At 48.4% G+C, this 15,437-nt stretch overlaps 1 protein-coding gene across 47 annotated transcripts in view; it reads left to right on the top strand.

Annotated features, from left to right (window-relative positions):
- LOC122567072 (Down syndrome cell adhesion molecule-like protein Dscam2) overlaps positions 1-15,437 on the top strand; it is a 56,689-nt gene that overhangs the window by 2,907 nt on the left and 38,345 nt on the right. For 28 of the 47 annotated variants that reach the window (XM_043725197.1, XM_043725178.1, XM_043725177.1 and 25 more), the window contains exons 3-7: positions 2,453-2,634; positions 2,887-3,025; positions 5,039-5,200; positions 5,378-5,539; positions 11,129-11,278. In XM_043725197.1, the coding sequence (XP_043581132.1) occupies positions 2,453-2,634; positions 2,887-3,025; positions 5,039-5,200; positions 5,378-5,539; positions 11,129-11,278 (795 nt within the window). Of the gene's footprint in view, positions 1-2,452; positions 2,635-2,886; positions 3,026-3,879; positions 4,042-5,038; positions 5,201-5,377; positions 5,540-6,010; positions 6,182-6,564; positions 6,727-6,967; positions 7,139-8,519; positions 8,685-9,198; positions 9,361-11,128; positions 11,279-15,437 lie in introns of all 47 variants that reach the window. The other 19 variants (XM_043725211.1, XM_043725206.1, XM_043725215.1 and 16 more) reach the window with 9 other exon arrangements.

A 15,437-nucleotide genomic window follows, 5' to 3' on the forward strand; every position in this document is an offset into this window, starting at 1 on the left:
CGTGAGGTCAGCAGCTGATGCGGTAATTTATCTTTCGTTTAGCAATCTTCGGGATAACACGTTCTCTTCACGTGCACGATCAATAGGAGGATTAATCATAGCGAGACTGGTGAATTTCGCAGCTGCTATCAACGTCGCGAGTCCCTAAGATACCTCAATGCGATTTTGCGACGAAAATCTTTTGATCTTCTTTGAAAGGGCACGTTGGGAGACGAAAAACAGCATGCGTGTCTCGTCTCTTTCAAATAGTTTCAACGGTAAAATATTCGGTAGAATCACAGAATGTAGGATCATGTCCGTATTTTGCGTAAATCTTTAGGTTCTGTGTGATTCGTGGTACAATTCCGTCGGCTGGTGAGGAGGACGGATGAGAAACCAGTTGGACGGTAGTCGATGCAATCTCGCGTTGCTTCATTTCGCATCCGTCAGCTCGTGAAAGGTCCACGAGAGGCGTAGGTAGGTAGAAACGGAGCACGGACTGCAGCTGCCGAAGAAAAGATCAAGAGAGAGGGGAGAAGAAGGAAACCAAGGGAAAGGAACAGCTGCTGTTCCCAGAACCGACGGCTGTGCTTGAAAGAGAATCGTAGCTTGCCTGAGCACCGTTCCCCGCCAGGTGAATCCTTTGATTTTGCTCCCGCCACACTCCCAACACGAGGCGCCTTGGCGATGATTCGACAGACGGTGGAAGATACTTTCCAATAAAGCATAAAGAAGTAAAGATGTAACGGCGGAATATATGTGTACAAAAACTACGTCGTAAAGAAACGTTCGCTGTTACGAGCAAGAGAGTCGCTGAGTAGGTTTAAAATTAAATCGGAATGAAATCAAGCAAAGCGATGGGAAACTCGTATTTGAACTGAAAGTTGCACGCTCGAATACCGTCGCATTTCCAACGGCGAAGGGAATATTTTCGTCGACGTAGCCCTTGCCGCTTTAAACGATCTGCGGATTGTTCACCAGCGACACACTTATGGGCGATAAGTTATCGCCACTCGACCTCGCGCTTATATGCCATCACGGTGAATTGTGAAACGAGGACTTGAAGAAAAAGAGGAGAGACGCGTTTTTTGGTTGCCGGTGTGCGGTGGTTGACTCGGAGCTTCTCAAAAGCCTTTATTCGATTGTTATGGCTGTCACGATCTTACGAGCTCCAACGCACACGCGTGGAAGCGTAGGCGCGTGAGTCACACGCGCATCATTTCCATCGTGTGAACGGACAACACACCGTCACGTTACAGCCGCATACAAGCGCGTATCTTTGCTGGAAATATATTCTCGATGCAGGGTATCCGGACGTCTCAAAGCTTGCCTATATATGTATGTACATATAGATTACAGAGCGGTTATCGACCGGTAAGAATCTCGTCTGTGATACTTTGATCGTAAGCGCGTAACGCTGGAACTTAACGAAAAATGCTTTTACACCGGGCTTTTACCAGGTCACCGATCAATCCTTCTTCTCGCCTGCTTGCGGCCGTGTTTTCTTAATGACCAAACAGTTCATTCAACGGCCTATCCGATGGTTGTTTGAAATTATTGCGTTTCTTCCGTGTTTAAATTTACTCTAAACAACGATGACGGCTGCAGGGATGTAATTAGATTGGCACGATACACAAGCGGGAGCAAGGAACGATGCGAGAATAGATAGACTTCGAAGCCATGCAAGACCTGGGAAAACGGAAAGACGCGGAGGGGATACGTGCGCTAAGATTCGATACGACGAAACTTCGGAACACCTGTTCCTTGTACCTGCGCACCTCCTGTCGTTCGCCTGGCCGGCGCGGCGTACGCTTCGCTAACCGGTTCTTCGTGACTCGGATTTTACAATGTGCTGCGTTTATCCGTTCTCGCCTTGTAACCGTGCGTTATAAACCGGTAGACAGTTACGCACCACGAAAGTGGAACAAGGGACTCTTGTATAATCGTAAACACGCGGAAACTCGCACCGATGCTGCAGATAGCCAGGAAGCAAATCACCAGAACACTTTCGTCGGTGCGAGAAAATTTGTAACCTACTTTAAAGTCGAATCTTATCGTTGGCACGATACCGATCTTTACCATTGATCGTTCTCGATCGTGATCACTTTCGTCGATGCACGTCGATGAAATCGGGATCTCTGCGACGGAAAAGGAATCACGCATTGCCGTCTCCCTTATGGTCACGTGACGTTGATAGCATATTATTCAATAGCAGACCGGCAACCTGTTGTTTGCTGCAATTGGCGACGCGCCAATTGAACGTGGGTGTCGCGTATCCTGGCGGAGGCCGATGATAAGCAAGGCTGAAAGACACGCAACTAAAGTTCCTTTTGTCATTGACTGTTCCGATTAATTGATCTTCCGATATCGTTGCATCTGCTTCGTTGCATAGCCTCTCGAAGAAGCTGAGAGAACGATCGAAATCCTTGGTGCGTTCTCTTGATAAAGCAGGCGGTTCTTTCTGTTTCCGCAGTGGCTTGCGCTGAGGATGAATCTATGGGACCAGTATTCGTCAAGGAACCACCAAACCGAGTTGACTTCTCTAATGGAACCGGAGCTGTTGTCGAATGCCAGGCCAGAGGAAACCCCCAACCGGATATCATCTGGGTTCGTGCTGACGGAAGTGCTGTTGGAGACGTTCCTGGACTCAGACAGGTGCTTCCCTTTCTCCTCAAGCAAATTACTAGAATCTCCATATTTTTTCTTTGCGTTCTTTGTACCATCTTTCAATTTCATCGAGAGCGATTGACTTCCCACTATCGAATGCTTGGACACCTACGTGTTATGCGTTTACGTTACCGATGCAACGAACGGTCTTACGTCAGTCGTTCGGCGATTAAAAAGGTCGAATTAATTGTCGTCTTATTAGATCGTTCTTTCGCAAATGAAAAAATCTTCTTGTGTCAGGTCTTACCGAACGGAAACTTGGTCTTCCCTCCTTTCCGCGCCGAGGATTATCGTCAAGAAGTTCATGCTCAGGTCTACAGTTGTTTGGCGCGTTCCCCAGCAGGTTCAGTTCACAGCCGAGATGTTAACGTGAGAGCCGGTAAGTAGCTATCCTCTTCCATTCCAAAATTACACGGGAACCCTCGCCGTCGCCTGGCCATCTGTTATTCTTCTAGTTTTAACGGAATAACGCAGTGTAGAAAGTTGGGTCAAATTTTGATGGACTACGAAGTAAAAATAAAAGGCGTCTTGCCGTTGTCAAACTGTAAGAAAACAGATTTATAGATCAATATTATCGTAAGATTGCTTTTTCTAAAAATGTTTAATTGAATAAGAATGATTAATTTTATCAGATCACTTGTAGAAGTTATTTAAGTTTTGAAGATGACAGTGGTACGACGTTAAAGATAGGCCAGGCACGCAGACTTAAAACGTTTTCTTTACAGCTGTTTCGAACAGCGAACGATCGAGTACCTGCATAATTTGGTACATTTTTGGGTCAGTACTGCGCGTTTATCTATCGCGACACGTACGGTGAGCATACTATATCAGTGACAATTATCGCCGTTTCCTCCAACGATCAGGCAAAATTAGAGCAGGGCTTCCACGACGAGTAATCGCTGCCGCCGCCGTTGTTCGCAAGAACGCTCGCCGCTCATCGGTCTCTGGTCTGGTACTCGAACGGAAATCTATAATTAGCGAGACCATTTCGTTTCGGCATTTCCGCTTGAAATTCTCGAAAATATTGCACAAATTTTTAATCGCTCATCGGACGCTGTAACTCGCGCGAACGTGCATCGTTGACCCAGTTGCACGATCCAGTTGAAAGGGCTCGAGTGCCAAAACTCTCGAGTACGAAATATTGGAAATGAGAAACGGAGACCGAAGAGCGGCGTTCGCTCGCGATTTTCGACCGCGAGTTATTTATTTTTCTTAAAAACGACGAAATCGCAGTGGTGGCGCAGTACTACGACACGGACGTCAACAAGGAGTACGCGATCCGTGGGAACAGTGCCATTTTGAAGTGTGTTGTTCCGTCTTTTGTCGCCGATTTCGTCAAGGTTCTGTCCTGGCATACCGATCAGGGAGAGGAGTTCGTACCTGGCGATGATTACGGTAGTCCTCGTGTTATTCGATCGAATCTAACGTTTAAGCCGGTCGTCTCGTCGTTCTTTCGAGCAGATCTACTACCTTCTCTATACGTAGCGAAACCTATATAACGCATCCAACGAATGTACAAGGAAACGTCAGACGTCGCGTCGAATGATCGCGTGCCTGACGTTTATCGGAGCAATTATCAACGGCAAGCAGCTATTCGCGAATCCATAGAAAATAGAGCAATGGACCGAAAGCGTAGGTCAGTCGCTCTCTGCTCGTATAATCAATGTATATGCACGCGAGAACATCGTCGACCGATCTCGTTAACGTTCTTTCCAGCTCGTTATTTCTACCGGGGAGCGTGCTGGCCCAAATAATTGGAGCACATCGTCGACGTGGACGTGGACGTCAGACGTTCCTCCCTCACCCTTCTCTCTACCTCTGGTTTCGCGCTCTCTCTGTTTAGCTTTCTCCTCCCGTGTCTGTCTCGTCTACTCGCGTGCTCGCACATGCGTAGAAACGGGGCGTACACACACAACACACGGGCACACACAGCCACAAAGTCAAAGTGCACCGATCGTTTGCCAACGCGACGTGTCGACGTGCTTCTCCTGGATGCAAGCTTCTCTAAGCTCTCTCGCGGCTGCGATGTAAGATGCGACTTAACGAATCGATCTGCTCGGCGAGAGACGACGACGACGACGTCGACGAATATGTCACCGCGGAAGCTGTCGTCAACGTCGTGCGTCTCAACGTTGTTATTCGTTACGGAGTAATCTCGTTTCGCTCGCCCATGTTCTCCATATGTCGTCGTACTTGGTCGAAAACCACATCGACGACGAGCGTACACTGGTTTCCAGGGAACAATGAGATCGATAATGTTATGGTTCATTTCAGATTTCATTGCATAGTCCGTGCATGTGTAGATAATCGCCTCGAGTGCGTGGAAGAATCGCGCGAGCGGACGCGCATCGCTTACAACGCGGCTGATTATCGCCACTTCCGTTTATTGTAGTTGTACACCAGTATTATCAGTCCGAAGTAAACAACGAGTACGTGATACGCGGCAACGCGGCTATACTCAAGTGCAGCATACCGAGCTTCGTCGCGGAGTTCGTTCAAGTAGTCGGCTGGCAGGACGATCAAGGAAACTCTTTTAATCCGGACGAGAAGAACGGTAGGGCTTTGGGGATAGACTTTAAAGGGGATGATGAATAAAGCTGGCAGCGAGTTACGTTTGTCAACGTCGTATGATACGGGGATCGACTGTAATCGATGTAAACGAGAACGGTCCGGCAGATCTGTTTAACATTGTTATGCTAATAATCATATCGTGCGCTCCTATTTTCTCTAGTCGTGACTCAGTACTACGAAGCGGAGGTCGTGTCCGAATACGTAATACGCGGAAACGCAGCCATCGTGAAGTGCACCATACCGAGCTTCGTCGCGGAATTCGTGTCGGTTGACTCTTGGGTGGGAAGCGACGGTTCGACCTTCAGACCAACCAACGACTACGGTACTACGTTCATCGTCCTTGCCCTTTTTTCTGTTTCCTTTGTCGTAGTTCTCCTTCTGCTTTTGTCCGAATCGTCCGGACTGGGTCTCTCCAGTTTTTTTCTCTTCCTGGGGCGTTCCGTTTCCCGACAAACTTGGTAAAAGTTCAAAGTGGCACGTGGTAACGACTGGTTTCCGGCGCGGTCCAGTCTGGCGGCAGTTGAACGGCGGCGGCAACGCGACGAGGGTTAATGAACCATCCGCTGGGGCTCTCACGCCGGCATTATATAGCTCTCCTAAGAAAATAAACCAACTCGATTACCAAGCGCCAGCCGCTCGAGAATCGCGCGAATATATGTCGTTTAATCGAGCTAAACATTTAATCGACTCGTCCAATTTCATTTCTCGAGCGAAATCCCCGGCTCGCGAATCAACTACCAGCGTTCGCGTAAATCGTCCGAGCTGTTTCGTCAGCAGCCTGTTTTCCATGCAGTCGTTACGCAGCCGTATCAGCCAGAAATTCTCACGGAGTACGTGATCAGGGGGAACAGCGCGATCTTGAAGTGCAGCATCCCAAGTTACATCGCGGAGTTCGTTACGGTCGAGGCGTGGATCAGGGAGGACGGAGAGGTGTATATTCCGGAGGATCCTGCTGTCGGCCAGGGTATTACGGGGGTTCGATTCTACCCAGGCTTATTTAGACACGCCTCACGGTAAATCTGTTCCTTCCTGTTAAGGCGACACGTCGTATCTCGACTAATCCATTGAATTTAATTTTATGCGAACTTCGAGGTATCGGTTGCTCGAAAATTGCCACGGTCGTATCGACTCGATCGCAAAACTGGCAACTGCCTGAACTTTACTTTCAACCGTACAGAACTGGATCAGGTGGTAGATACCATGAGACGTGTCGTTGAATTCAGCGAATTCACGTGATCGAGTAAGCCAAAGCGTGTGTCTGTGTTGTTTCTGCGATTCACATATATCGTACAATCTGTATACCTATACGATCGTTGATCACGCATCCTGGTGTGCCCGCGCGGGCAGTCGTTTCGCAGTTCTACGTCACCGAGGCCGAGAACGAGTACGTGATACGAGCAAACAGCGCGATCATGAAATGCAAAATACCGAGTTTCGTGTCGGAGTTCGTTCAGGTGGATCAATGGGTAGCCAACGATGGAACGATTTACACGGTCGGAGACGATTACGGTAGGCGGAGACGGTGTGATCTCGTTACTGTACTAACCTACGAACCAGGGAGACGGCCTTCCGTTTCTCCCCCTCGCTCCAATTTCAACGTTTCATTTCCTTTTCCCGAACGAACGAATTCCGATGGGACGAAAGGGAAGCGGGACACGACACGAATACAATCCCGTTGCTACTTTAGTACTCTCTGTTTTACGGGTTTCGTGTGTCGGGTTCACGTTCTCTGGGTTGACGCGCGTTGCAGTGGTCCAGCAATTCTACGAGACGAGGGTCATCGACGAGTTCGTCTTGCGCGGCAACACGGCAACCTTGAAGTGTCTCGTACCCAGCTTTGTGGCAGATTTCGTAGACGTGATCGAGTGGTTGGCTGTCGAGGATGGATCCACGTACTCCGCGAACAGCCAAGAAGAAAAGGGTACTTCTCTCGTCTCGATTACGGAGAGCATATTTAGCGCGAGCAGGCGATGAGCACCGTGGTTTTTTCTCGATCGTGCAAAAGACTGTTCTAGCTTTCTGACTATTTTTTATTACACAACTTCGAAAGAAATCCATATCCGTATCCGTGTTCGTTAATCTCGTTTATCTTCTTGCCCCCTTTCGAGCGGATGTAAACGATCGACACGGTTCGGTCCAGTTTGTTTCGTTGCTTTCGACCAAAGAAGTGGTCTTCGCATTGCGATCAACTCGATTTACTGCCTACGCTCGACTCACCGACCCGACGCGAGTCCTGACGGCGTTTTAATGGAATTAATAAATGGAATTACCAGCGTGCTCATCCCTCTTACGGAGGACAGGCGGCTCGAGCGTGCTAGAACGCTTTGACGGCGTCACGTTGGCTCTCGTAGCCGTCCGCTCTCAGGGTATGCCAGCGTATGCAGAATACAGTAATACCTACAGGATGCATTCGAAGAGCGCACGGGAGAAAGGAGAGAGATGGTTGCCTGTGATGATAGAGTGGAAGGCGTGCAATTTGCTCTCGCCTATGAAAAGTTTGCCCTTTCTGACGCGGCCGACGCAAACGGAGTACGGAGGCAGAGCGTGCGGCTGGCAGTGGCCTCGTTACCCACCGCGATCCGACGGATTAGGTTAAGTCAGATTAATTGAGTCTGTCGCTCGCAAATTAAACGCGACCGCGAACAGGACGATCCACTTTCGTTCGACTAACGATCGAACACGAGCGGTAGTACGCGAGCCGCGACCTAATGAAATTTATTTCACGGTCGGTGGCCGAGCGTGTCGATGAGAGAATAACCCAAGCGACAGTCGATCGAATTAAATTTTCGCGTTTCCATCGAGACGATCGAGCTCTCTCTAGCCTCGTTCTCGACAGCGCAGATTTCTAGGACTACAGTACTTTACGTTTCGTCACACCGCATCAACATCGCTCTATTCGCGATTAAGCTTCGTGACATAGTTCCTGAAAATATTCTCCTTCAAATATTTGTCGTTCGATTTAAATGAACGAGCGCACCTCGAATGAGAGACGGTTGGAAAACGGGACGGTCGCTCGGCCCCGTTCGTGATTTCGGATTAGATTAAGTCCGAACTAATCAAACCGACGCACGAGGAAATTGATGTCCGCTGGCTAGCCTAATTTCCGTCAGTGAAAAGAGAGCGTCGCCGCTCACGGAGCGACGATGTTCTGCACGGTAAACTCCCGTTTGCGGAGAGCCAGCCTCGCGGTTCATTGAAATTTTAATCGGTCGGATCAAAGCCCATCCGCCCATCGACTATTCAGTTCGTCGACGAGCTACCCTCTTGTGTTTTTCTTTCTCTCTGTTCCGTTTTTATTGCAGTGGTCGCCCAATACTTTGAAGTTCAGGTTTACGATCAGTTCGCGATACGCGGCAACGCGGCGATTTTCAAGTGTCAGGTTCCCTCGTTCGTCGCCGACCACGTGGACGTAGTAGGATGGATCGATTCGGCCGGCGGCAGTTACATAGCCGAGGGACAATCATACGGTATCAATCAACATGGATAGATGGAGAAAGGGGGAGATTCTGTACAGCGCGAGATCGTTGCTCCGCTTTCGCGCTGATCAGAGATCCACCGATTCGTTCCTTTGCTTCTGCGTGGGCATGGGCGTTCGTTCTTCGATTCGTGCGTGCTGTGCTATATGGTTCGAGTGGAGAGATCGATCGACCGAGTTTCAGCCGTTAATGTTCTCGGATTACCGTAATTGCTTATACACAGTTGAGAAAACGTACGGGTAGCAGAATCGAGGAAAAAAGAGAACTCGTCGAGCATTTAAATCACCGCTGTCGAAATCGCGTCTGTACTCCGTTTACTCCAATCGCTCCGCTAATCGATTAATTGCTCCGCTCGGCCGATTCTCCTTCTTCGTACGGTTTTAAGAGGTCGTAACGTCGCACGAATTACCGAACGCTCATCGCAACGATCGATCGCATCACGGATACGAGGCTGTATGTAGATGTGCGGCTTATGGTAAAACCGGAAACCGGTGTCTGGTTGCAGTTGTCGGGCAGCGGTATGCAGTGAACGTGATGGACGAACACGTCCTTCGGGGGAACGCCGCAATTATCAAGTGTCACATACCGAGCTTCGTCGCCGAATTCGTCGAGGTTGACTCTTGGATCGAAGACGAGAAAACTGAAATATACCCTAGCACCGATTACGGTACACACGCACACTTTCATGGGTACACACACGCAGTTCCATCTTAACCATGAATGAAAAGAAGGGGAAAAGAAAGAACGATAGAAGGTTTTCATTCTCTTTCATCCACGCTTTACGACCGCGCGTTGCGAGACTTTCCTTTTTTTTCGCGGACGAAACGTCGGTAACGCGTGGGTTCGCTCGCGTACGCTCCATTTAGTCGTACAGACTGCGAAAAGAGTGAAAAGGTCGTACGATCGTTTCCATTCATAATCGCGCGAAGGACGCGGCCGTGGCGCGACGAACCAACGTTTCAAGGATTCCCTCGGGCATCGACCGGATCGCCGAGTAATAACGAGCGACGTCCTTTGCGATCCTGCGTTCCGTTGGAGCAGGAACCGCTCGATTTGTACGCAACCAAGGGAGACACGCAACAGGTACGATCGGCATTGTGCATCGCGATCGCGAGACCGGAAATCGGCCACCACGATTGCAGGTTGCGGTGGATCACGAGTTAAGAAACAGGATGCGTCGTGGCGCCACGAGCAAATAAATAAGTAGGCAGAGAGATCGTTTCTCCGTGGCGATAACAGCGTCGTGTCTTTTCTCAGAAAAAAAGAAAAAAAAAAGAAGAAACAGATAACGTGTTCGTTCTATCGGCCTCCACTCGAATGTTGTATCGCGTCCTAGAGGACGAACCGACGACAGAAATGCGTTTGACGTACGATGAAATCGTCCGACAGCCCGGATGCCCCTCGTTTCGGAAAGTAAACGCCGAACTATTCTTGAACTGTTCGTACGACGTTGACTGCCGCTGCTCGCGCTGTCCCAGACTTCCCTCCTTTCTCCAAATTCTTTTTCACGTCTCCACTGTATCTCACGAACATTCCTTTCCCTGTGTGACTACTCTAGAGTACATGGCTATGGTTTTTATTGCTTGTAGTATTACAGTAGTCGATTGCATGCATCGGGCTCGTTCGTTCGTGATTATTCTGTAAGCCGGAAGTCATCGAGAGGAACGCAACGTGAGTGTAATTCTTTACGAGGTGTTTAACTCGACGAAGCTTAACAGAGTAAGATTACGAATTGAGTATCTTAAATAGCTTCGATTTTTAATCCCTTTGAACATTCTTTATCTTGCTTTAAATGTGTTATTTTACTATTTATGTCCGATGGATAAAGTTAAAGATAGCTTCTCCGGATTAAACGGATTAAAGGGAATACCGTAGAAGCGACGGTATATCAACAAATCTGATGGCATGTTCTTACAACACGTTTCACGGACATGCCAGGGGCTGGGAACAATGCAAACTCGATATTCCCTCGTCCGTTGTTTGACGAACGGGCCTGAATCTATGGCTTGAATCGCCCAACGATTCGTCGAACGGTGAAAGCACGAGATAGATAAAGAGTCGGTCGCTATTCAACGTTCAACGAACTTGGCCAAGGTAGCAAAATGTAGTAGAGTGCATGCGGGCCAATGTATTAATCAAGACGGCATTGTACTGGTCGATATACACGGCTACGTGTGTGTCTGTGTCCGACGAGTACCGTGTGGTCGTTGGGATAATTGAATATTTCTGATTGCCAGATCCATATCGGTACGAACTTTATATACTACCGAGCGTAAAATGTCGTCCAGTTTGATTAAACTGTTCCGATAGAGCCGATACTGGCCGGAACGTTCTTTCCGATAAGTCAATTATCCCTGGTTAGAAAGTCGCACCGGACGAATCAACGCCGAGAAATAATCTATCTACTTTGCTTCGTGACTCGGTCACTCGAACAGATGGAAAATACCTGGTACTGCCTTCTGGAGAACTTCACATTCGCGATGTCGGACCCGAAGACGGATACAAGACCTATCAATGCCGTACCAAGCATAGACTCACCGGAGAAACAAGATTGTCTGCCACCAAGGGACGTCTCGTCATTACCGGTAAGTGACGATCACAAGAAACGATCAGTTTCAACTTCGTTGAAATCACGATTCTGATTTATTACATCGTCCTTTCTTCTTTATACTCTTCGGAGTGTAATAAACGCAGAGTTACGTTATCGCATAGCGTGTAAATACTTGTATATGTTTTTTAAAACAGTGAAAATCAGAATCGTGTTTCTAGTTTCGAACCTGGACGGTAATCGCGTGCGCGTACAAGAGTGGAATAATTGTCATTCCTCTCGCGATGAAGTTAAACGACAATTTGATCGTTTTCGATTTTCCTCTCTCTTCTCTCTTTCTATTTGTTCCTTTTTTTTTTTTTACAACAGTTGCTTGGTTTAGAAATTTACCGTCACACGAGATAAACGCGAGCATGTAAACGAGGACTCTTTTGCGATGTAAATCGTCCCCGCGAACGCGGTACCGAATTCGTGTTGCAGGTCGGACTTTAACTACTCTTTTATCGCGCGAACTGTGACGTTCCGGGAAAGTATTGTCTGGGTTCGAAACTGTTTACCGAGGCAATTGATTTTCCCCGAAACAGAGTGAACAGACCGAGCGTTTAGCCAGACCGTGCGATTAAGTAATCGAGTATCTATATATTTAAAGCCCAAGTATCTTGGAAAATCAATTGCCTTCGGCTGAAGTAGCCACGTCGATGTACGTGTTATTTTTTAAGCCAGCCAGCTTGATCGAATTATCAATGAGCGTAAAGTCGAAATGATAAAGTCGAATTTGAAAGTTCGTTTCGTATCGTCGGTGAAATTGAAAACATCTTGTTCTTTTAAAATAGATTTAAATAGATGAAAGAACGTATTGATATTTTGTACGAGATCAAGCTCGTTGGAAAACCTGAATGCTGGGACAGGGTACCCCTGCGGGCACGCGCCACCGCCCGCCCATAATTTGACTCTTGGCATGATCGGTTTCGATGAATTTTGAAAAGAACGGAAGAAAAGAAAGAAAGAGAAAACAAAAAGTAAAGAAACAGCGTAAAATTCTTCCGACGCTTTGCGGCGCCCTCACGCGATTTCCGGGCTCTGTCCTTCGCTCTCGCGTGGTAAGTCAAACGTCACTCTATAAGTCTAATATTTCACACGAAATGAAACGCTCTAGACGCTAACACGTGGAATAGATGTGATGCTCAATGCAGCTGTCAGCTTTCACCATTCTCCACTTTGTTCGTTCGTATCGAACGATGTAAGTACGTAACGTCTCGTGTCACGAGTGTTCTATCGCTTTTGAAACATCGTATGAAGAACTATCTTTTTCTTGCGAGCAAATCTGACAGACACACAGCTTCGTTGGGTACAGAGCTATTCTATTGTCAAAGCAATCGGTCAACGATGGCAGGTGAATCCTCCTGTCGATACGAATGCGATTCCATCGAGTCTGAGTCGCATAGTGTACCGTGCAAATAACGACGGCCAAGAGATGCGGTAACGAGAATCACAATGACGACAAAGGGTCCGAGCAGGGGGGCCCACGCGCCGCAAAGACGGCTCCACACAGTCATAGCGTTTTCGTTGTGAAACAGAACCCGTGGGGAGCGTACGGCCAAAGTTTCCTTCGATGGACAACATTAACGGACTTTCCACGGAATCGAAAAGCAATTTACCGCTTCTCTGCCCTGCCCAAGGATTCCCGGTACCGGTTTATAGGTACGATATATCTCTGATCACCGATACGAGATACATGCATTAGCACGATCGAAAAAAAGGGAACTCGAACTGCGTAGGCAAAACTAGAAATATTGGAAAAAGAAAAACGAGAGAAAAGTAGGCTGTTCGGAATGTCTGTGAACGATTACCGGAGCTAGACATTCGATAGGAAGCTTTTTCGTCCATTGAAACGATTATTCGTCTTCTACTAACGCGTCGACGAGGAAAGGATGGTTTTTGAAACGACTCTGTATCCCTCGGGGGTTCCCCGTTCCACGTGCAGACAGGAGAAATTATCTGAATCGTTATTCGCGTGCCCTTCAGAACCGGTAGGCAGTGTCCGCCCAAAGATTCCTTCAACGGACGACATACGTGGATTCAGGACGGTGCAGAACGGAAGTCAAGCTTTGATTTGCCCTGCACAGGGGTTCCCCGTTCCCTTAAACAGGTAGACAATCAATTAAAAAAGAAAGAAGGCAAAATGTCACGCTAATCCTGCCCGATATCGATATTTCGAAAGCGATGTTGCTGTTTAATTGCATAATCAGAGCCAGTTGGAAGCGTGAGGCCGAAATTCCCGACCATCGACGACTCCAGGAGTTTCCGCACGATCATCGACGGCTCTGTAACCCTTCTTTGCCCCGCACAGGGGTATCCTGTCCTGGTTTTCAAGTAAGTTTCGTCTCGTCACGATCGATATCGTGTTCTGTGTCTTTCTCGCACCTTTCCCGGATACTCGAACGTAGAACCGGTGGGGAGCGTCCGACCGAAATTTCCATCTGTGAGCAACATAAACGGTCTGACTGTCGTCACCAATGGAACGCTGCCTCTCCTCTGTCCCGCGCAGGGATTTCCGGTACCAAGTTATAGGTATGCCTTCGAATTAAAATAGAAGAACGTGGCAATTTCGAGGAGAGTTTTTCCCAGTGAACATTTCTAGAACTCGTTGACTGCTGGCGATAAGACGCGAGAAACGATCGCTGAAATAATCGTGTCGTAGCTCTCATATAGGAGTTTGAACTGGCAACTGCTATTTTAGAAAGAAGATATCGATCGAGCAATCTCGTTTCTTTCACGGCGTTCTTTCTTCTCTATCTTCTCTTCAATCTCATGCTTTCTCCGACTGTTTACAAAGTTTTTTTAAAAATGGGCGTGTCACACTTCCCCTGGTCCTGGTCTTTTTTCTCGCGGTCGTTCAAGTCCGTCCAGGGGTTCCCGATCCCACGTGCGATCACACGCGAGTTCACGCCGCGTGTACACTATATGGTAACATTCAGAGCCGGTGGGCAGCGTGAGACCGAAATTTCCGACGATCGATGACACCAGAGGATTCCGTACGATGAAAGACGGCTCGGTGACGTTGCAGTGTGCCGCCCAAGGGTTCCCTGTCCCGGTACACAAGTAAGTTGGCGACCGATTCGCGAGCTACGTGGACGCAGCGTGGTAAAATTTCGCTGTGTTTTTTCCTTTCGACGATGTTTCGCAGAGCCCGTGGCGAGTGCCCGGCCGAAACTCTCCAGCACGATCAACTTAATCGGACTCACGACGAGGACGAACGGAAGCTTGCCGCTTTTCTGCCCCGCGCAAGGATTCCCCCTTCCGTCTTATAGGTAGGGAGCTTGTTGTTAAGTTTTCGAGATGCGAAATGATCGGGGAGAATCTGGATTTGCCCGGTTTCTGAGAGCTTCTCTCATTCAATAGTTTCTAGGACGCTTCATCTTTGTTCCGTCGAGATCAAAGGACAAGTGGCTGTGTTAAATAACCGATGTTAATCCACGATTGAAGGGGCAGCGATAAATTATAGCGCAACAGCTGCGCGGCCAAACGCCGTTTCTACTTTCGATAACTTTTCCCGTCTCGACAAACACGATCCGTACGTTTTCCTCGATGCGGTGGGTTCCCTGTCCCCGTTCCCGTGCACATGAAACGTCGACGCGTTATCAACGTTTGTTACGTGCTTCTTCCCCTTGGGATTGCAGAACCCGTGGGGAGCGTACGGCCAAAGTTTCCGACGATGGATAATTCTCGTGGATTCGTCTCGACCGTCGAACACGCTCTGACTCTCCTGTGCCCTGCTCAAGGATTTCCAGTTCCTTCGCATAGGTGGGATAAGGTCGCGGAATTGTCTCATAGATCTATCGTCGTAAATGTCGTTTTATATAGAGAAACAGAGATCAAGAACGTCGATGAAGTTCAGACGTGACGGTCGATTGCCCTGTCCCGGCGTTCCACGCAACGAAGAGAATCGACTCAACGATCGCGTCTGTAGCGAAGGTGTTTTCTCGTAGAACCGGTGGCCAGCACGAAACCGAAGTTTCCGATGACGGAGAACTCGCGTACGTACACGGTTCACTGCGACCAGCCGCTCACTTTGATGTGTCCAGCTCAGGCGTTCCCCGTTCCAGCCTTCAGGTATAGAAACTTTGGAATTTCCAAGGCGTCGGTCGGTTGAACACGTACGCGAATCGATGCGCGGCTCGATATCAAAGAAATCA

This window comes from Bombus pyrosoma, linkage group LG4 (assembly GCF_014825855.1).
Source record: "Bombus pyrosoma isolate SC7728 linkage group LG4, ASM1482585v1, whole genome shotgun sequence".
Taxonomy (NCBI): domain Eukaryota; kingdom Metazoa; phylum Arthropoda; class Insecta; order Hymenoptera; family Apidae; genus Bombus; species Bombus pyrosoma.